Source organism: Centrocercus urophasianus, unplaced genomic scaffold (genome assembly GCF_019232065.1).
Source record: "Centrocercus urophasianus isolate 14NV4802_14NV808 unplaced genomic scaffold, USGS_Curo_1.0 seq_30, whole genome shotgun sequence".
NCBI classification, from domain to species: domain Eukaryota; kingdom Metazoa; phylum Chordata; class Aves; order Galliformes; family Phasianidae; genus Centrocercus; species Centrocercus urophasianus.
In genome coordinates, this window is record NW_024884867.1 from 4,137,285 (window position 1) to 4,157,316 (window position 20,032).

General features: G+C 50.3%; 1 protein-coding gene across 1 annotated transcript; it reads right to left on the minus strand.

The window, feature by feature from the left end:
• Nucleotides 1–2,984: 2,984 nt before the first annotated feature.
• On the minus strand, nt 2,985–16,032 carry LRRC75B (leucine rich repeat containing 75B). The gene is made up of 4 exons (XM_042829172.1): nt 15,787–16,032; nt 12,240–12,368; nt 9,964–10,076; nt 2,985–4,168 (listed from the first exon to the last, which is right to left on the minus strand). Exons 1-4 carry the CDS (start codon nt 16,030–16,032, stop codon nt 3,646–3,648), a joined length of 1,011 nt encoding a protein of 336 aa, XP_042685106.1. The 3' UTR covers nt 2,985–3,645.
• Between the last annotated feature and the right edge of the window lie 4,000 nt (nt 16,033–20,032).

Here is a 20,032-nt window from a genome sequence, read left to right on the forward strand (position 1 = left end):
GAGCTTAGTTCGTGAGGGAAGGAAAGCCCTTGACAGATTCTGAAGTGTTTGAAATAAAAATAGGTCAGACAAGCCCATGCTTCCAGCTGTGTTTGCATCCTTTACTCAACGAAAAAATTACAGTTATTGGATGGAGCCACAGGGGGGCAGGAGGCTCGTGGTGACCCCTCTGCTGAGCATCTCACTACCAAGACCATGCTAAGGTAATTACTCTGTGTTTGGAAGTCAGTGCTGTATAAAATAAAGGATAAGGGAGTGAGGAAGATGTTGACCAGCTAGGGAAGGAGGAAGAAAGTATACTTCTGGTTAAGACACTGAAAAGTTTTGGTCTATCCTTTCTTCTTCTGCCATCTGGCACCCGTGGCCTTATTTACCTGTGGTGCTGCTCAGTGTCCCCACGTTTGAGCAAAACTGTGGCTGGGCTTTGTGGGCTGCCTGCTTGACCCTGTGCAGGGTCCCAGCTGACTGCTTACTGCAGGTGGCCATCTCCCTTGGCCCTGAGGATGCAGGAGGCTGCTGGGCCAGGTAGGAAACTCCTGTTTGCATTTTGCGTGAAGAGGAAGGGAGTCTGCTAACCTGTGAAATGATGGAGGTTGGCCTGGTGCATGAGATAGGCAATGAGGTGTGTACTGCTTTGCACAGCTGAAATTGCAGCCCAGCAGCAGCAAGTACGGTGCTGAGAGTATTCAGTATGGCAGGGGTCTGTCTCTCCTGCTGTGCTATCTAGTTCACTGCAAGACAGGCATCTTCTAATTTAGCAGCACAACAAACTGGTCCCTCTTGGTAAGTAGCAATGAGGAGGCTTGTACCAGCAGCTCATCCATTTAATCCCCTTTGAGAGCCCTGAGCTTTCACATTCTGTGCAAGGAGAGGCTCATTTGTGTTGCATTCTCCTCTCTGGTTTTTATCTCCCTGTCGCAGTGCACTGGGGTGTTGCTGTGCTCCTTGGAGTCCTCCACCTGTCAGTGCCATTGGGAGCTGACAGGGAACAGCTGGATGTGCTGTGAGCATTTGTCCACAGCTATTAAAGCTGATCCAAGAGGCACTGCTGGCTTCCTAAGCCAAGACCTCAAAATTTGCATTTGCATGTATTTATTCACAGCCAGTTCTCCGTGGGGAAGTTTCTATGGCAAAGCAACCAAGTGCATATGGAGGAATAAGAACCAGTCCCACAGCTGCTTGGTTTAACCAGTCTGTTTCAAGCCATGCTTTATCTCTTGCTCCTGTAGCTGCCAGTAGCACAGAATTCCCTTGCAAAGGGCGGAACGTCTCTTCTCCATCCTGCTGATCAGCATGGCTGGGACCCAAAAGGCTACTTACAGCAGGGCTGGAAGTGGTTGGGGCTGAGCCAGGGATTCTGCAGGAAGAGCTGTCAGTGGTGGGCTGCACGCTGGGGGTCCTGCCTTGTTTCTGAGGGGTTCTTCTGTGATAGAAAAGCTGTGAAGATGCCTCAATACAGAGCCTTACAGGCAGTGCTTTGAGATGGAATGCTCAGCACCCTGCTTCCTCTTTCTAGATACACCTCTGACTCACCAGGCAGCACTGAGCTTTCAGTTGAATGCTTCGTGCCCAAGTTTTCTTCTTGGCACAGACTGCTGCTCTGCTCAGACTGCAAGGGTTTAAGCAGATCCTGCTGCCGTTTGAAATGCTTTTCATTTTTGCTGAAGGATATTTTGGAAGGAAAAGAAGAAAAACTAAATATGATCTTTTCCACAACGGAGGAGGAAAGAGGTAGCACAAGGAGAGGGAGAAACTGAGTTTTAACAAGACAGGCAGGCAGTGACCTCTGAAAGTGGCAGAGCCTTTCCCAGTAATGGGAGCGGCTGCTTGAGAAACTCTGTTTTGCCTTCTGCAAGACAATCTCATGCCCCCAAATGTAGCCTTTGCCATAGAAATTACTCCACAAATCTCACAAAAGGGATGAGAACTCTTTAGGGGAACATAAGCTCCCTTACTTCCTTGGGTTGCACAACAGCCTGGCTACGTTAGCACTACCTGTTTCCCACCGTCATTCCAAGCACCATGTCCTCACTATCTTAGGGCCTTTTCTCTCCCATTTCCACTGTGATGGGCAATTAAGACCAGCTAACTCCTGCAATACCAGGTTGTAATGTCCCAGTGTCTGTAAAACTATCTTTCTTCCTTGGGTAACTTTTGGTACTGAGAGATGTGTTTTAGTGGGCACGGTGGGGATGTACTGATGGCTGGACTAGATGGTCTTAGAAGTCTTTTCCAACCTTTATGAGTCTATGATGAGACTCTTGGCAGCTGATCAGAGATACTGATACCATCCAGTGCCCTCACTCTTCATCCAAAGGGGATAAATAACTCAGCATCACCAATTTGCTCTTGCAACACCTCGAGAGGTCAGCAAGAAGCATGAGAGAATCGTCTGTTTCACGCTGATTTGTGTGGCTCAGTATATGAGAGTTTCTTTTATGTTGAGACTCCCAGAGAGATTCTTTCAGAAGTCAGGTAGCAGTGACTGGGCTGTTGGCTCAGCTTGGCAACGACACAGATACTCAGACCCAATGGTGCTTTACACTCATGTCCAAGAGAACCATTTATTGAGTTTACACAGAACGTGAGCAATGTGGAAAACACTAGAAATCTTGCATCACTGGTTTGGTTTTGGACAGCATTGGAAATGACAATGCAGCTGCTCACATCATGTCAGTATTATGAGGTGTGCAATATGCAATAAGGAGCCAAAGCTTTGCACTTTAGCTTAGGAAGTGCCCATCTCTGGCACATTCACTGCTTGCTCCTCTAGTGTCAGTAAAGCACTTAGCTGTCTGATGCTCCTTAATTTCACTTGAAACTTGTAAGTTGGGTACAAAACCACAGTTTTTGAACCAGTCCTTTTAAACCACAAGACTATTTCCCCTCCCTTTTCAACCCTTGGCCTTCCCACCCCATCTCATCTCATCCCATCCCCCATGCTCCCACCAACACATACCTCCTTCCCCTCCCTCTCACCCCAGTCACACAACAAATATCCTGATGCTGCAGTTCCAAGCCATGTGTCTGCCCCAGCCTATGCAATCCGATGGTCTCTGACCAAGTCCCTTTGTTCAGACATTAATACAAAACACACAATGGGGGGGGAAAAAAAAGAGCAAAACAAAAAGAGCCAGACACAAGAGGGAGACACTGCCGGGCTCCAGCTCTGGCCTCTGAGCCTTTCAACGAAGCTCCACAACAGCTAGGCTCTTGGGGTACCTCCTTTCACACTCAAGACTGCAGGTCCCAAGCTTTCCAAGGTGCCTAGGAAAAGAAGGAAAGGAAGTAAACTGCAAGCCTGTTTCTGTTTTAAGTTTCCCCCATCACTTTCCCTCAACCCAATGGCTGCTGGAAGAAATGGTTGACTCCGACAGGTCTTCCAGTAAAGCCCAGCCTGGGGACCAGCTTTGCTGTAAGTTCCTCTCCGTAATGTGGGCGATGGGTTCGGCAGCGAGGGGAGGGAGCAGAGCACATTTTGGGGAACAACAGGCTTTGTCTCACAGCAAACTGGAGGGAGATGTCAGGGAAGGTGAGAGAGAAGTGCTGAAGGAAGCCGGTCAAGCTGGCCCTCTGCTTGGCGTTTGGACTCAGAACTGCTCCTCGGGGCGGCTTCAAGTGTGCCAGAGCCGGCTCGTTGTCCAGTCACCTCTCACAGCCCTGCTGAGGGACAGCAAGCCGTGGGGTGCTCCCTGCTTCCTCGCCCTCCGGCCGGCCGCCCTCCTGCCCACTGGGGATCTCTGGGTCACAGTCGAGAGCCTCATAAATGGTTGGCAGCGTGGTCTGCTGGCTGAGACGCTTGCGCAGGCCCACGAGCAAAGGCTGCGGCATGGATGAGACATCCACGTTGTTGCCGAGGTCTACCCAAGCCAGGCAAGGGAACTTGTTCATGTCCTTCATGGTGTCAGTCAGCTCCTTCATGGTTGCTCGCGTCAGTCGGTTGCCGTTGAGGGAAAGGTGGGTGAGCTTGGGCAGCGCCCAGAGGAAGGGCAGCAGCAGGCGCACCATGTCGTCGTTCAGCTCGGTGAAGCTCAGGTCCACGGAGGTGAGGTGGTCCCCGTTGTTCTGAAGGTAGTACGCCATGCGGTGCACGTCCCGCATGGTCAGAGGGATCCCAGACAGATCCATGGAGCCCTGGCTCACCTTCTTCTGCAGGCTGTTCTTCAGGCTGGGGGTGGAAAGGGAGAGAGAGGAATGACACGCACAGAGCAGGGGAGGGCTCATTAAGAATATTCTGCAAACAGAAAGTGGAGCTTGGTTAGTTAACAGGCATGATGTTTGCACCATGCCTCTGGGCAGGTGGTGTCCTGGGGCTTTCCTGTGTCTTCTCTGCACCTAAACTCCTTAAGAACTGGCAAACCATATGACTCTGAATTCTTTCACTAATTCTTCAAACTAGAGGGTTTGTCTGGATGTGTACATACAGATGTTCACACATGGACAGCAGAAATACCCATGGCAAGCAAAGCTTCCATATGCACTGGTTTGCAATGTGTCTGAGCTGTTTTTTCACCACCTCTCCAGGTGAATGCTGTGGTCTGTTGCAAACAAATTATGCTGCAGTAGAGCAGTGTTAAAAGGCTGTGAAATGGATATTTTATCAGAAAAAAACAATCTGTGAGCAAACAGCACTCCAGGAGTGAATTTACCACGTCCCTTTAAGAGCCTTCCCCAGCATCTCCCACCTGTAGCTGCTGGTTTAGATCTCGGTGGTCAGCAAATCATTGGGGATCTGCTGCAGCTGTGAGGAGGTAGGCAGGGCAGCAGGGTGCTGAGAGCAATCTAGAGAGATCTGCTTTCACCTGTGGTCCTTGTTGTTTGCCAGGGGAACAGAGCAAGGAGGAGGTAGGCTGCAGGGTAGGTAGGTGGGTAGGCTGTGCTACAGGGTCTCAAAATGAGTGGGACGTGGAGTTCTGAGGTGGATTGTAGGTCTGTGGGAGTGCTGTGAGAAGTGGAAGCTATGGGGGATGACGAGGCTGTGTTGTGGGATTGAGTAGAAGCGTGTGTTGGTGTAATGTGGGAGCTTACTGCCTTAATATAAATGTTATTAGCCTTGCAGTCCTTACAGATGCAGATAGCTTTAAGGATATTGGACCTCTACTAGGATCTCCACTAGTGCCCTTACTCATATGCTCAGTGGGTGTAGAAGTGCTTTGTTAGGGTTGGGGTAAGAAATAGCCACCAGTATGAAGGTGCCCACTCTTCCTATCTGCCTGCCTGTAGTGTCCTGCACGGCTGCAACACAGCCAGTCCCTGGGAGCAATGGGCACACAGGGATGTGCAGTTTCCTTGGAGAAGGCTAGAGCACCACAGGAGCTGCCATGGCAGGTGAGAATGCCTCTGTAAACTTCAGTGTTTTCAGGCCCTTCTGCTGTTGTGGAGAGGATATGATGCTGCCCTTAATGCTCTGCTTTGTGTATACAGTTTGTGCTATTTCAGAAACTTCAGCTCCTAATAATTTCTATAAATATGTGGTAACACAAATGAATAACTATGCATCAGTGCATTCATTGACACTTTGTGGGTGCATGAAGATCCCATGAAGGAGCATGAGGAGGAAATGACCTCATGGGCTGCCCTATCTGTTCTACAGCCCACAAATTCCTGCTCTCTGGGTTTTGCAGCACTTTTTTTCTGGCTTTTTCTATGCATCCTTGTGCTTCTGGAGGGAATTCACTGTGCGAGGCTGAGGCTGTGTCTAATGTATTTAATGATTTCTCATGGTAGAAAGCTGTAACAGTGTGAAATAACTTGCATTCAGACCTAAAGGTTTCAAACAGCCTTATGTCTGCTCTTTATGGGACCTGGGCCACCCCTCTGTGGACCGTGAGAGGAGCAAGAAGATGTTTGTGCAGCAGCTGATAAAATGCCAGGCTTATTTCTAGGGGAGGGGATCATCTAATATCCTCTAATTTCTGCAAGTAAAATAGGTTTAAAGATAGCTTCAAATGAAGATGCTTTTTTCTTTGTGTGAGACAAAACAGCTATTTAGTGACATGGTTCTGGATGCCCATGGGACTTGTAGGCGGAGGGCTGTGAAGTGCTGGAGGCTGGATTAGCCTTGTGCTGCTGCAGCTGGTGCTGTGTGGCACATCTATAATTGCCAGGGTTTGCATCCAGCAAGGATCTAGACCCTGGATGCAGGGAAGCAGAAGATGTTTGTATTCTCTGCAGTAAATTTAGAGAGGAAATGTGATGCTGGAGGCTCAGCTTCAAGTGAGAATGCAATGTGAGCAAGAAGGTGATGTGCAGTCTGACCCCACAGCCTGCCTGGAGCCTGTGTGCAGCATGCAGTGAGGAGCAGTGCCTGCCATTCCTAAGAGATCAGTGTCCTTCAAATTCTTCCTCTTCAGTTAAGCTCTTTGGTGTCTGTGACAGCTCCTGCTTGTTGCTCTGGTGAGACTTGCAGCAGATCCAGTGGTGTTTGGCATCCTGTTGTGTTGTAGGTCTTGAAGGAGCTTGTTTAGCATCCTGGACATTGAGTGCTTTTGCCCTGTCTTCATGCTCAGGGAAGCAGAAGCTGGGAGGAAGTGGTAAGAGCCAAATAAGATTTCAGTAATGAAGGATGCCTAATAGTCCCTGCCTGTATCGCTGGGGAGTTACCAGCTTTCTCCCTCTATGTCTCTTATTTTTCTTTAATTTGCCTCCAAAACTTTATATTCAAAGTTTTCCTGGTGCTCCCACCGCTGTGCATCCCCTCCTTCATTAACAGGCACTGCCAGAGGTGGCTTATTAACCACGAGTTGAGTATTTCTTTGCTGTTCCTCCTTGCACAGAGCCTAATGACAGGCATGTCTGGATGGCTCCTCTGCCAGCGACTTAAGGGATGAGCTCCGGGCTTTTTAATTGCCTACTTAGCATAATCTGCTTGCTTTTGCTTCCTTGTGGCACAGGGTGCTGCTTTGAAAGTCTGGCTTCAGCTGCTTCTGGTGAGATGAGAGAAGCCTCAAGAGCACTAAGCTAAACAAACCCAGTCCCAGCTGTTCTTGTTCTTGCATCTGATTCTTACCACGTGGCTTTAGTTAACTGACTGGTATTCTCTAACTTGGCTTCCTAACTCAAAAGCAGAATGATGGTGAACATTTCCTCTGCTGTATAAATGAGAAATGGGAGCTCTACTTAATATTCATCTCATGCCATGTGAAGGCTAAGATCTAATCTGCCAGAGCTGTCATCTATGGCCCTGACTGATGTTTTCAAGAAGAAATAAAAAGACCTGAAGCCCTTTAGAGATGCTTCCCTGCAGTCTTCTAGACACAAATGCTTTCACTGCATTTTTAAAGTGCATCTAATGCTGCAGTGTCTGGGCAGTGCACATCAATAAATGAGAAATGGAGCAATGAGCCCAGAAGGAACACTCAGTTCCCCACCCGGCTTTAGATTAGCTAAGATATTACAAAATGCAATTCACTCTGGCAAATGAACTAAACCCATAAGTGTGACCTGTGAAAAAGGAAACCTGGATGTATGCAACTGAGAGTTACTAACTCCATATGCACAGATGCCTTGATTCTTCCAGAACAGGTTACTGGGTGGGAAACTGAGGCTATTTTTTCTGCACCAGGAACATCCTGCTTGTAAAGATTGCTCAGTTTTCTGCCTGCATGTTTTATGGGTTCAGGTTCCATCCATTGCACTGAAGGGAGGCATTGAGCAGCCAGCTCTGAGTGCAGTGCTAGTAGAAGATGTGCAAGGTTCCCCAACCCAGCTATGCCAACACAGTTCAGTCATCATCTATAGCTCCTTAATGGTGGTACTAGGCTACAGTGCTCCCCTTCAGACAAAGGCTGCATTAAGCTGATACCCTTTCCACTCTGAACTGCAGTCTGCTCTGGCTTTGCCCTTGAAAAGTAATATATACTTCAGGTCCAGCTCTCTTCTGGAGGAGAACATACAGTCCTGCAGTGCTGAGCCACAGCAGCTTTGAGATCTGACAAAAACAGCTGTGTCTCAAAAAACTGCATCTGTCAAAATGTTGCAGAAAGGGTTCTTGGTAGTCTAAGTAACCCCATGTCCACACTGAGAAGCCTTAACCTGTTTCTCTTTACATTGTAAACATCAGTTTATGGAAGAGAAGCTGGAGTTGTAGGGCACCCTGGAATGTGATTAGTCATCCTTAATGAGCTAAACTATATAACCGTGCTTTAACTGAAGTCCCTTTAGGATGCAAGAGGCTGACAACTGTGTAGTAAGGTCATGCTGGTCCCTGCTGAGGGAAAGTTATCCTCCTGCTTGTAGGCTTCTTACTTGAAAACCCTCAGTAAATTCCTCAAGAGCTCAGCCTTGGTGTTTGCTCAGGCAGCCTGCCCAAGCAGCACCATCAGGTGAGATACAGGATGTCAGCTGGGAGCTACAGACTCAAGACAAATATGTCAGGAAAGGAGAATGGAGACCTTTGTTTTCAGTGTAGCAAACCTGATTATCACCTGAGCAGCTGAAATAGTCTCTTTGGGTGCATGAACAGCTGAGACTTCTAACCTGTCAAGAACCAACTAGCTTGGATGCAGGAGGGGATCTGTCTTCCAGCATCGTCTATGACAATCAGGGAAACCAGAGACAGTCTGGACTGGATCTTTCTTCCCTACTTCAGCTGCTGTTGCATTCAATCTGCTGCTGTAAGATTTCTTCTTCCATGTTTCTCCGTGAACTCTGGCCTGGGGTGTTCAGCTGGTAAAAGCTGCTCTGATGGCAACCTGTGGCACCTGTTGTGTCCTCTCCCTATGAGATTCACTGCACCTTTGCTGTGATCACAGCCTCAGGTTAAAGGCATCAGAAGCAGGTAGGACCTATGGCTTTAGTGTGGGAGCGGGTCTGTGGTTAAGAATATCCAGAGAGATGTTCTTGTCTGAAAGCTCTCATAGGATGTTTTGCTAACAGTCTCTGAGGGATCTGGTTGGGCTCAATGTGTGACTAAAATGAGACTGCTTCTGCATGATGGAAGTGTGACTGGTCCTTAGCAGAGTTTGCAGTTCCAGTTATCCTGGGATCACTGTGTATTGAAACAGGAGTGCTTGAAGACATTTATCTCATTCTTTCTACTTCATCAATTCATGGGTAGCTCAGGTTTGTACTTACTCGAGAGGGTTGGGTTCCACTGACAGAGATTAGGATGTGACTTAGAGTCAGTTCCTGCCCTACAGGTTTGTTGCTTGGTCACAGGGGAACACCTGATGTGTGGTCCTGCTCGAGTACGGTGGGTCCTTTCCATCTCCCAGACCACATCTCTGTAGCAGCCCGAGTGTAATTAAAACCTGCCAGAAGTTCCCTGTTGTCTGTGTGGCTGAACTTGCTAATTATCCCCTGGACCCATTTGGCACGTTGCCAGAAAGTGGAAAAAGAGATGAATTGGGTTCTGTATCAGACCCAAGAAAGCCCAAGCCCAGAGGATCACAAAGACAAGGGAATATGTTTTCCACACATTGATTCCTCTGAACAATCCCAGATTTCCACCGGAGATTAGAAATGCCTTCAGAAGTCTTGCTGTTATACATGTACTTCTTACAGGACCTTGAAGGTAGAAAGGTACAAGGCAGGGGCAGGAGTTCAGACAGAGGTCAGAGTGAAATGCTCTATAGCAGATGGCAGGAAGCAGAGAGCACAGATCAGTTAAAAACAGCCTGGCTGGACAGACTACAGCCCTGATATCTCCAAGTGAAACAGTAATTCCTTGCTTTTCTGCTACCAGCAGCAGCCAAAGATGCCAATTCTGCAGGTGCCTTTTGCCACAAACAAACCAGTTCCTCTCCTGTTTTTTAGCAAGAAAGTGCTGCTGTTACATATTTAATTCAAATTATTCTGCCTTATGCAATGCTCTGCAGCTGTGTCTCGGCTGTGTGTCTGCAGGGCTGCCAACTTAGAGTGCTTGTGGGGCTGCATACCTTTCAAGTACTGCTCTCTCTTCTTCCTTAGCACTGTGGCAGCAGGACTGATTTCGATGCACTTGAGAGAGCCTGAGGAACTTACCACATTTGGGACTTCCTGCGGGGCATGCCATGCCGGTGCCATTTGGAGTGTGGGGTCAGGTGGTAGATTAGCTGCCTGCAGATCCTATCTGAGGACTTCCAGGGGTCGTATTCCTGCAAGCAAAGGGATAGTTTAGGCTCTGTGTGCTGCTGCAGAAGAGGAGGAAAAGGGTGGGAGGTGGGAAAGGGACTGGGTGATAGTGGAGTATGGGACTGTACGCAAGGAAAGATGGAAAAGAGGATGAAAAAGGAATGGATAAAAGGTTGGAAATGTCTCTGCAACACTGCACGCACTTCTGGGGTGCCAGGAACATGTAAGTACCCCACACTGCCAGGAAGAATCCCAGCCCAGCATTTTCCTGCCTTGACAGGGGAGTGGGGCTGCAAACCTGGACTCTTATTCCTTCCTGTGCTCAGCTAGGAAATCTGGAACAAGGAACCAGCCAGGTCCCTGCACTGCACCTTGCTTCCTTGCAGTCTGCTTTTCTCCTGGAGGTCTGAGTTTGGGAGCTTCCCAACAACAGCAGTTCCCTCCAGCCCTTGCAACAACTAACTCATCAGCACCGAGGTGGCTGCAGCTCTCCTGAGCTGAGTTTCTTTTTGCACACATTCTCCATCTCTGTGACTTTGAAAGCATCTCTCTTCTCCTGGTGAAGCAGAATGACAAATGGCAGCTGCTGAAGGTTGGGATTTCTGCCTCATCTGGCATACAGACACCTGCATTCCTATTCCTCAGCCTTCCAGCCATAGTGCAACATGTGCATTTAGAGATTTGATAGGTAAACACATAGTAAAGCTGTCAGAACATACGCTAACTTATTCTTTATTGCAAGCAGTTAAAGTGCTATAGTGTGGGCCAACAGCTGCACAGTGATTCTTCAGTCCCTGAGTCAGCTGAGTATCCCCAGGATGCACTGCCAGCACGTGGCTACTTTTCTGTGCCAAATGAAGAGAAATCCCAGCCTGTACTCAGGAGAGCATCTCTTGACCCATCCCAGTTCACTTGGGGAGCCCAAGGGATTGGCATTAAGTGCCCTGTTCCAGACTGCTGCTGCACTGGCAAAGTGGGTGCTGGTGCCACCTACAACAGCAGGTGCATGCCAGGCTTCATGACAGATGCTGGAACAGTGCCCTGTGAGTGTTTGCTGGCTCACAGTTGAGAATTACCCTCCTGTTCCCTCCGTGTTCTCGCTGATGTAATTCTCTGCTGGAATTACATCACGCTCAACCTTTGGCATGTAAGGTTGTTACAGCTGCTGGGTGCTCAGCTTGGGTCAGAGGGAGGGGATGTGGGGTGCTGGGGCTTTCCAACCCCCTAAATAATCTCCTGTGGGGAAAATCTTATCTACACAATGGTAGACATGGCATTTCATCTAAGCATATGTGCATATAAGACATGGAAGTAGAGAAGAGGGATGTATACAGGTGCACAAAAATCAATGTGTTGTCTGCTGGCAGGGCAATATCTCCCAGTGTCACTTCACTGCTCAGTGAGATGGGCAAGATTTGGTTAGGTGGTAGTTTCAGATGCTTGTATTTGGATAATAATTACTCTTGAAAAGATTTTTCAGGCTATTTTACAGCTGTGATGAGGATTAGAATGCTGCTAATTTGCACCAGGCTTTCAGCATACTCCCCAGGGCACCATTGCCTGCTCTGAGCTGCGTGTGCTTAATAGCTATCTTTGCATAAGTTCACTCTGTTGCCCTCTCTATAAAGCAAACACGACACTTGCTGAGCCTGATGAGTGAACGGATGGTGCTTGTGGTGGTAAAGGGTAACAGCTGGTGTTGCTGTGGGATGTAGTGCTGGGTTAGGATGGTCTCATGTGATAAAGCCTTAGAGAGGGGTTCTTGTCCTCCTCCCAGAGTCACCAGCTTGGGCAGAAGTGCGGGGGACTCTGTAGCTCCATAAACACCTCTTTCCAACGGCTAGCTTGTGGGGATGGGGGTGTGCCATTGTATATGGCAACACTGCCTTCCCCATCATATATTTTTATCTGGCACATGTCCTCACAACCAAGTCTTTTGTTGACAAGATGAGTAATTCCCTGACTTTTGTGCCTATAACCTCTCTCTCCCTCAACTGCAATTATGTTCCAAAGTTCTTTCAACTGATTTCTACAGATATGTGCACATCACTGCATGCTCTACCACTCCAAGGATGCATGCTGGCTGGTTCTGGAGAACCACCCAGCTTGATCCACCTCCTCATCCGAGCTCATTCTGCATCATGCCACGTTGTGAAGTGTCCACTGAGCTAAAGGGGAGGATTCACCTTTTTGGGACACTGCAGGTCCCTAGCAAGGCTCATCAGCAGGTCATGGGAGATGGGATCCACCAAGTTGAGGAAGGTTGCATTTTTGTAGAGGACTTCATTGAGGAATGTTCCTTCCAGTCCCAGGTCCTACAAAAAAAAAAACAACCAGACATACAGCTGAGCATCTTGGGAAGGAGGATCATGGATACTCACTTGGCAATACTCTGAGGACAGAAAAATACCCCAGCAACAAAAAAGTAGAACAAGAAGACTGGGATGTAACTGGGATGATGCTGAGTTGGATTCAGTTGTTGAGGAGGGCTCAGCTGAGGGAGGAAACGAGTCCTCTGCCCATTCTGCATGCTGCTGCCAGAAGAAATGAATAAGCAAATGAGTGCCCCATATGTTCACACTGCTCCACTGAAAGTGTGCTTCAGGCACCACTCAGGGAAAGATGCACTGAGAACTCTAGGAGAGAAAGCTGGGAGTGTGTGCGTGCAGAACCAGCAGGGACAGAGCCATCACTGGCAGAGGTGCTGAATCTTAACCCCAAGCAGCAAGCAAAGCTGTTGCTGTATCCACTCTCCCTGCTCTGTGTATGCCCAGATCAAATTGAGCGGATAGCAGAATGGAGACAAAGATCCTGGCTACAGATGTGATGGAGAAAGCAAGAATAAATCAAATGCTTTACAGCCCCACCACCGCATGCACAGCACAAGCAACCGAGGAGCCCGAGCAGTGGGTGAATCCTGAAGGACAGAAGCAGCTGGATGTGGGCCAAGGCATCGTGCCAACATCTCCCTTAACCGTAAGGCTTTGGGGAAATGGAGCCTCCTACACAGCGTAGCACGGATAGATGAGGGAAGCTGCCAAGAGGATGGCATGGCTGAGCCTGCAGCAGTGGATGTCAGACTGGTAATTACACTCCCCCAGTTGGAGCTATGCTGTTAAGTTGAATCTGCATTCCCATTATAAGACTGCCTTCAAGGGTTTTATCAGTAATATGGATAGAAACATTCACTTTGTGTTGATAATCTATAAATTCTAAGCACAGGGCATTTTCTAGTTCTTAGTTGTATTCTTCCCTTACTGCCTCCTTTTCTTTTTCCTGTCCTTCTCTGTTCTTTGGAAAATGCTGTACTGCCCACCCGGGCACTGTGGTGAGCAGACAGCATGTTATGGATCCGGGCCGTTCCGCTGGCACAGTGCTCTTATTGGGCACTTGGTTGCTGATGTCTCAGCACAGGAAAATCTAGTTGTACTTTTTACTGCTGTTAGTCTGATGCCTCCAGCAGAGCGATGCCCACTCACCAGCAGAAACAGATCTTTCTCTGGCAGGTGAGTATTTCTCAGGCTGATGTGGACAGGTGCAATGCAGCCATCAGAGTGCTGCTTTGCAAAGCAAGTGTGCATGAGTGTACTCCTGCTGTTTGCAGTTGTTCTCAGCATGCTGCCAGAATCTCGCATCCCTGTTGAGTAGATCTGCTTACAGCTTCTCCCTTTATTTAATTACAGCTTCCTGATGTCCTGGGAGCAATCCACCACCTCTTGGGGCCTGCAGGCCACGAGCTGAGAAGTGCTGGTGGATACAGCGACAGCGTGCAGGGTGGATCTGTGGGGCTGGATGAGGTCTGGCAATGGCAGGAGGCAATCCCAGGAGCCCTGGTGTGCCTCAGTGCATCCCCTCATTCACAGGGGTTGCAGTTCTGGCTCCGGTGTTGCTCTGCCATCTCTAGGGAAGGGAGTGCCAACGCTGCCAGTCTGAGGCTCGGTGATTAGGTATGGTGTTAAATGTCCTCACTGCCCACTGGAGTGAAGGAGGTCTCTCTCTCTCTCTCGTTACAGGTAACAAACAGACCCTTGCTTGGGATGTGTTAACCAGCAACTTGCAAGAGCATTACTGCTCAGGTAAGCAGTCTGTGTGAGGAGAGAGATGCTGGGGACCAAGCTAAGAGCTGAGCTTAGCTGAGAGTGATGTAATGTTGTGAATAATGAAAGACGTTGATCGCGGTGCTTTGAAGCATTGGACACGTGAGAATTGGTTGTGATTATCTGCCCCCAGCATGGCTGACAGCTGTGTTCAGCCGTTGGAAGGCGCCATGCACATTAGCAGCCTTTGAGCACACAAAGAACCGGAGGCGTTGTGGAGGTGCTGGATGGGTTCCCATCTCATTTTGTGGAGGAAGGCTGTGTTGGGACCACAGGATGTGTGTCCCGCTGTGGTGTTGTCAGCAGATGAACAGAGGGTCACTGTTTTAAGATGGACAGACAGAGATGGAACAAGGGGAAGTGAGAGGGCAGGGGGCAGAAGAGGAGTGCTCAGCATATGGTAATTCTGGGTGCAGGGCTGAGCCTGAAAGACACTGGCAGGCTGTGTGGGAAAGAGGGCTCAGCAATGACCCTCCATGGCTCTGTGACTCAGCATCCAAACCCCACTGCTCGCAGATGGGGCTTGCGAAGACCGCAAGGTCTGGGAGAGATTTTAGTGCTTCAGCCTGAAGGAGAGGTGCTGAGTACTATAGAAAATGACATTTTGAGGTTCTGGCCTCTGGCAAACCCTATAGAAGTCGGTTCGTGTTAGACTGCCACAGCTGTGAAGAAAAAGAGGCAACCACTGACTTCTTGGAATAACTCTTCTCCTAAACTGCCTTTGAGATCTTACTCAGCCCTTGTCTGCCATATACAGGATTTTTGCTGAGGGTTATCTATATGCATGCATGGCAAGAGGGCTGTTTGCAGGGCTTAGAACGCTCCTCACGTGAACTCTGAGTCAGTGGGCATGAAAAGCAGAGAGGGAATTTTAGGTCCCATAATTTCCTATTTGAAAAAGTGCAGCTCACCAGTAGCTGGGAGCATTGGTCACGCTGAGGTGTGCTGCAGAGCCTGGGACTCAGAGTGGACATTACTGCAGCTGTACAGCATCCCTGAGAGCCCAGCCCTGCTCCAAAGCTCACACCCAAAGGCTGCTGGCTGCTATAGAAGCAACTGGGTACATTCCCAGCATGAAGTGAGTCATTATCTAATGAAGGGACACGATAAGCTGAGAACCGGTGGTGTTTTGTGCCAAATCAGAAGGAGCATTTGTCCCCTGTGCTGTTTATTTCAGAGCCGCCTGCAGTTCGGGGAGGTGAGTTTGCCTGGAAAGTGAAGGAGCGATGGAGATGCTCTGTTCCAGCAATGGTGCTCTGCATCCCTTTGGCAGTGGGCTGTCTGTGCGGTGGGGGCTCTTCTATGCCTGCATAGCGGCAGACAGAGCCCTGCTCCCTCGAAACGCCGATCCCTTTCCCCTCCAGCCGGGCTGCGGGAGGTGGCTTTTCCCTGGGGAGCAGCGCTCCTGAACGCACCGGGGGCTGACGCGGAGGGTTGCGGGTTGGGACGGCTCGGGCACCGCTTTACCTGCCCGCCGGCTCCCCTCCTAACAGCCTCAGTCCCCGGGCGGGGAAGGGGAGGTGGCAACGAACTACGGGCGGTGTCCCCAGCCCGAACGGCGGCACAAAGAGCCGGCCCCGCACCGCCCCGGCCCCTTTGTTGCCCGGAGGCGGCCCGCCCCGCCCGCGGCTTTTACCTTCCTGAGCAGCCTGAGGATGTGCACGGCGTGCTCCCGCTTGTGTTCTCGGATGGTGGCCTGAATCTCCCGCAGCCACCCCACCCTCCGCACGTAGGGAGCGGGCGAGGCTTTCCGCAGCACCCCGGGCAGCTTCTGCGGATTTAGCAACAACGAAGAGAGGTGGAAGTCGGCACGGCCGGAGGGTTCCTCGGCCCCGGAGCTCTCATCCTCCAGGCTGCTCTGCCGGCTCAACCGGGAGCCCATGGCCGCGCCGCTCCGGGCCGGGAGGGCTCCGAGCTCCGAACCGGGGAAGGCGCCGCGAGGGGCGGGCGGGGGTCGGCGCTGCCCCGCCCGAATGGCTCCCCCCCCCTTGGGCCCCCCCCCCCCCCCCCCCCCCCCCCCCCCCGCCCCGGCTGCCGCGTTCGGGGGTATCGCGCTCTGCCGGCCCCCACCTCCTCTCGGAGGCCGCTCCTCCCTTCTCAGGGTGTGTTCTGCCGAGGGGATGCTCGCTGCGGAGGACAAAGAGAGGAGCGGATCCCTCTCCTCATCCCTCCCTGCGTCCAGGCGCTCGGGGGAGCTTTGACCCCGGGCCAACACCTGGAACGCTGCGAGAGACGAGCGGTGCTTCCGAACGCACCTTTGGGCTGCGGGCAGCCGTTTTCTGCCGCTCTGCTGCTGGAGCAGAGGAGGCGCCTTTTGCCCGCCGGCGGACGTTAACATAATTCTGTCCCCTTCCCCCGCCGCTGTGGGCAGGTTTTGCTCGTCGCTTCCATCCCCCAGCAGCACGCGACAAACTTTAGGAGGTCCCCAGACTGAACCGCTGCGATCCAACGGGGCGTTGAGAAAGCAAAGGTCGGATCCCAGAGCTGAGACTTTGCAGGCAGCCGAGTCACGCTCCCAGTATAACCAGCAGCTCAGCCTGACTTCCCATTGCTGGAGCTGTGAGCTTCCTCTTTGCTTAGGACTGCTGTTGGATGCCTGCAGCACACGGAGCATGGTGTTGGTGGCCTGTGACTGTAGGAGCAGCCTGGGGTTGAGACAGTATCACCTCTGTAGGAATATCCATTCCTGCAGGTGCTGGGCCCTCATTCTGGGGGATGCGAATGGCTGTGGCCTTTTGCAGTACAGAGCAAAGTTTGCCTTTCCTTCTCAGAGCCTCAAATGATGCCACCTCCTTCATGCTCTACTGGTTTGAGCAGAGAGATGGGAAGGGGCTGCCCTCAAAGCAGTGTGGCCAATGCATCAGCTTTGCCCTGTGTTTATGCACATCCCCAAGCACAGCAGGTGAAACACAAGGGCCTTTATCATACTTTTGCTTAATGTTTGATCAGAGAAAAACTGGCTATCTCTGCTCATCCCCTCCCTACCCTAGCACCTGCAGGAGAGAAACTGGCATCAGCAGATGCTGAGGTACTGCTGAGGCTGACTTGGGCTGATCCCATTTGGAGGGAGAGCTGCTGAGTAAGGGCTGCAGGGTCTGGTTGGAGAGGTCCAAGAGGGGCTGGGTCAGGAGAAAATCACTGTAAAGTGCAGTGTTATGGCTGATGGTGATGGATAGGAGAAGACAACCCCTGGCAGGCTGATGGCTATGGGGCTGTGCAGCAGCAGAATGAGCTGCCTGAGCTCCATGCTGGGAGGAGGAGCAGCAGGTTTGTAGCCAAGGTATCAGCTCATTGCAGAGTGGCTTTGTGTGTCTCCTCCTGTCTGTGTGGTTTAAAAGTGGAATCAGTGTGTGAAAAAATAGAGCTAATGAGAAATACAACAGTACTGGGCTTGGTTTCTTCCTGCATTCTGTCCCACTAGGGATACTTGCACCTCTCATCAGGGCATTGCCTGGCTCCAAATCAAACACAGGTACATATGGCACTGCTGACTGCAGCTGAGCTGGGCAGTGTGGCTGTTAGAGTTCTCCCAAGAAGTGTCTCTTAAGATTAGAATGGGAAAAGTACAGAGCAAGCAGAGATCCTCTCTCTATTTGCTCACGTTCTGTGCCTCAGGCACATCTGCTTGTCATTGTGCTGATGTCCTGTAATGGAGATGTTCTGCACCAGGGCCTTTGGGACAGGTAAGCAGAGCTCAGGTCCATGCCAAGAGCAGAAGAGTGATGGCTCTGGGTCAGCCCACGGCCTCTCTGCATGAAGACCCTGTATTAGGAGGGGCTGTTGGCAGTGCCTGGAGAGAAGGTAACAGGAGGGATGCAGGTTGCTGTTTCCCTGACTATTGTTCTGGCTGCTGACCAGGAGATGGGAATCTCTGCTTTTAATTACCTTTTGCCCTTTTTGCTTTCCTAAACCTTTTTTGAACCAAAGCAAGCACAGCACCTTACAGCAGCATGTTCCGACATCAGACTGCGTTGTGTGCAGAAATATTTGTTCTGAATCTGTCACTCGCTGCTTTTCTTTGCTGCTCTGTAGCTAAAAAACATGGAAGAGACAGCAAGCTATCTTTCTCCATCCGTTTCCCCACCCATCTCTAATGATAAATCTCTGCTGTGTCTGTTTCTTGGGCTCCTGTGGCTCAGAGCAGGAAGCCCTGCCTGGCAGTGGGGCTGCAATCCCAGCTGCTGCCAGGGAGGACTGCACTGCACACACCCATGTGCTGGGGTTGCTCTCATCTGTATGCTGCTCGAGTGGGATCCGAATGACAATCCTAATTATGTTTGCCTTGTATAAGATGAAAGCTGCATTTCTGACTGGGCTGGGAATGTAATTGATTAATTTAGCATTTAAGAAGGGAAAGAGGATTAAGGTGGTGGTGAAGCTGTGCTGCAAGGCACTGTGTTTGCTGCCTCGCACTATGCTTCAGCTTTTGCTTGCCTGCAGAGCAGCTCATCTCAGCTGTCATTTCTTGTGGGGTGGCTCTGAGTTTGCTGGCACATTACTCCTGGAGAAGAGGGAGCTGAGTCCTGGGAAGACACCTGCAAAGAGCGATTCCAGGCTTCAGCTTTAGTTCCCTTCTATCTGGAGGCAGGAGCGCTTGCTATTTTGCCCCACTCTGTCTGCAGGAGAGAGAGATGTATGTGGGGAGCTCCATAACTCAGACTCTTGTAGACCATTGAGCAGAGCAGTACAGACTTGGAGAAGGTCCACTCTCCCACAGTAACACACATTAGGGAAGAAATCCCCTTAATGTGCAGAATGCAGGGAGGGGATTGAAGGGCACAGCATCAGTGGGGAATCCCTGAGGTGCCTGTAAGTACAGCAGTAACTGCATGCACACAGGCACTGCTGTGACCGTGCTTAATGGAGAGGTGTAACAGTTTTCTATGTAATATTTATTAGTTCTTCAGCCTTTTCCTTCTCGCACTGAGGCTCTCCCAGTGGGTCATGAGGCCCTGAAGTATCCTGGTGCTCCAGGGCTAAGGCAGAAACAACACTTAGAAGTGGAAGAATTCCATTTAAGTAATCATGGGCATCTGCTCGCTATGGCAAATTGATCATGTTCTAACAGGGCCTATTAAGGCAGATTTGTTGGGCTGAATATTGCTGCCCTAATGACCCAAGATGCTGTGCCTACGGGTGTGCTGGGCAGCAGTGCTGCATGCACAGGAAGCTCACGAGTCCTCCCCAGTGGTGCATGGCATTAACCTGACTTCTTTGCATAGGAGAATTCTGAACTTCCACTGCTTTCGCAAGGAATCAGTGAGATATCTGAGGTACATGGGGGGTTTCTACTTCTCTCCATGCCAGGAACACTCTGCACCCATATTACTTAGATGGGTTTTGCTGTGATTAGATGAGTCTGCAGTGTGAGGTTGGGTGCTGGGGGGGTGGAGCCTTGCTGGGCTCAGCAGGAGCAGTGGAGGAATTTCACAGACCCACATTGGGCCGTGAGCTTCTTGCATTTTCAGTATCAGAGACATCTGATCTTGTAGCATGTCTCACTGGGATTCCGTGTGATGTGTTGTGTCTCACAAAAAATATTTCTAAAGAGCTTCTTAAATCCCTGCCTTAAAAGGGACAGCAGCAATTTCTGGAGTTACAGTTCCATAAAAGAATTAAACCATCTTAAAGCTATAGAGGGGCGGCTGAAGGCAGCGCTTGGTGCTGTTAAGCTGCTTTTGGCATTTGAAACTGCCAAGCACACAGATTATATTGGCTCTGAGCATCTTAGCATGTTGCTAAACTGCTGAGAGCAACCATGGCCCCCAGGGGAGCACAGGACCTGATGTTGGTGGTGTGTACCTAACCTCTGCCTTAGGCTTTCAGATTGTCCAGAGACCTCTGTGCATGGCAGAAAGATCCTCAGGGTCCCAGTGTGCCCA

What these genes read in the sequence shown, in the direction of transcription:
- LRRC75B (XM_042829172.1), bottom strand. Translation starts at nt 16,032, where the DNA reads ATGGGCTCCCGGTTGAGCCGGCAGAGCAGCCTGGAGGATGAGAGCTCC. An exon ending in ACCTGCAGTGTCCCAAAAAG is followed by an intron (nt 10,077 to 12,239) that starts GTGAATCCTCCC and finishes CTTTGCTTGCAG; the next exon opens with GAATACGACCCCTGGAAGTC. An exon ending in CGCAGGAAGTCCCAAATGTG is followed by an intron (nt 4,169 to 9,963) that starts GTAAGTTCCTCA and finishes TTCCACCCCCAG; the next exon opens with CCTGAAGAACAGCCTGCAGA.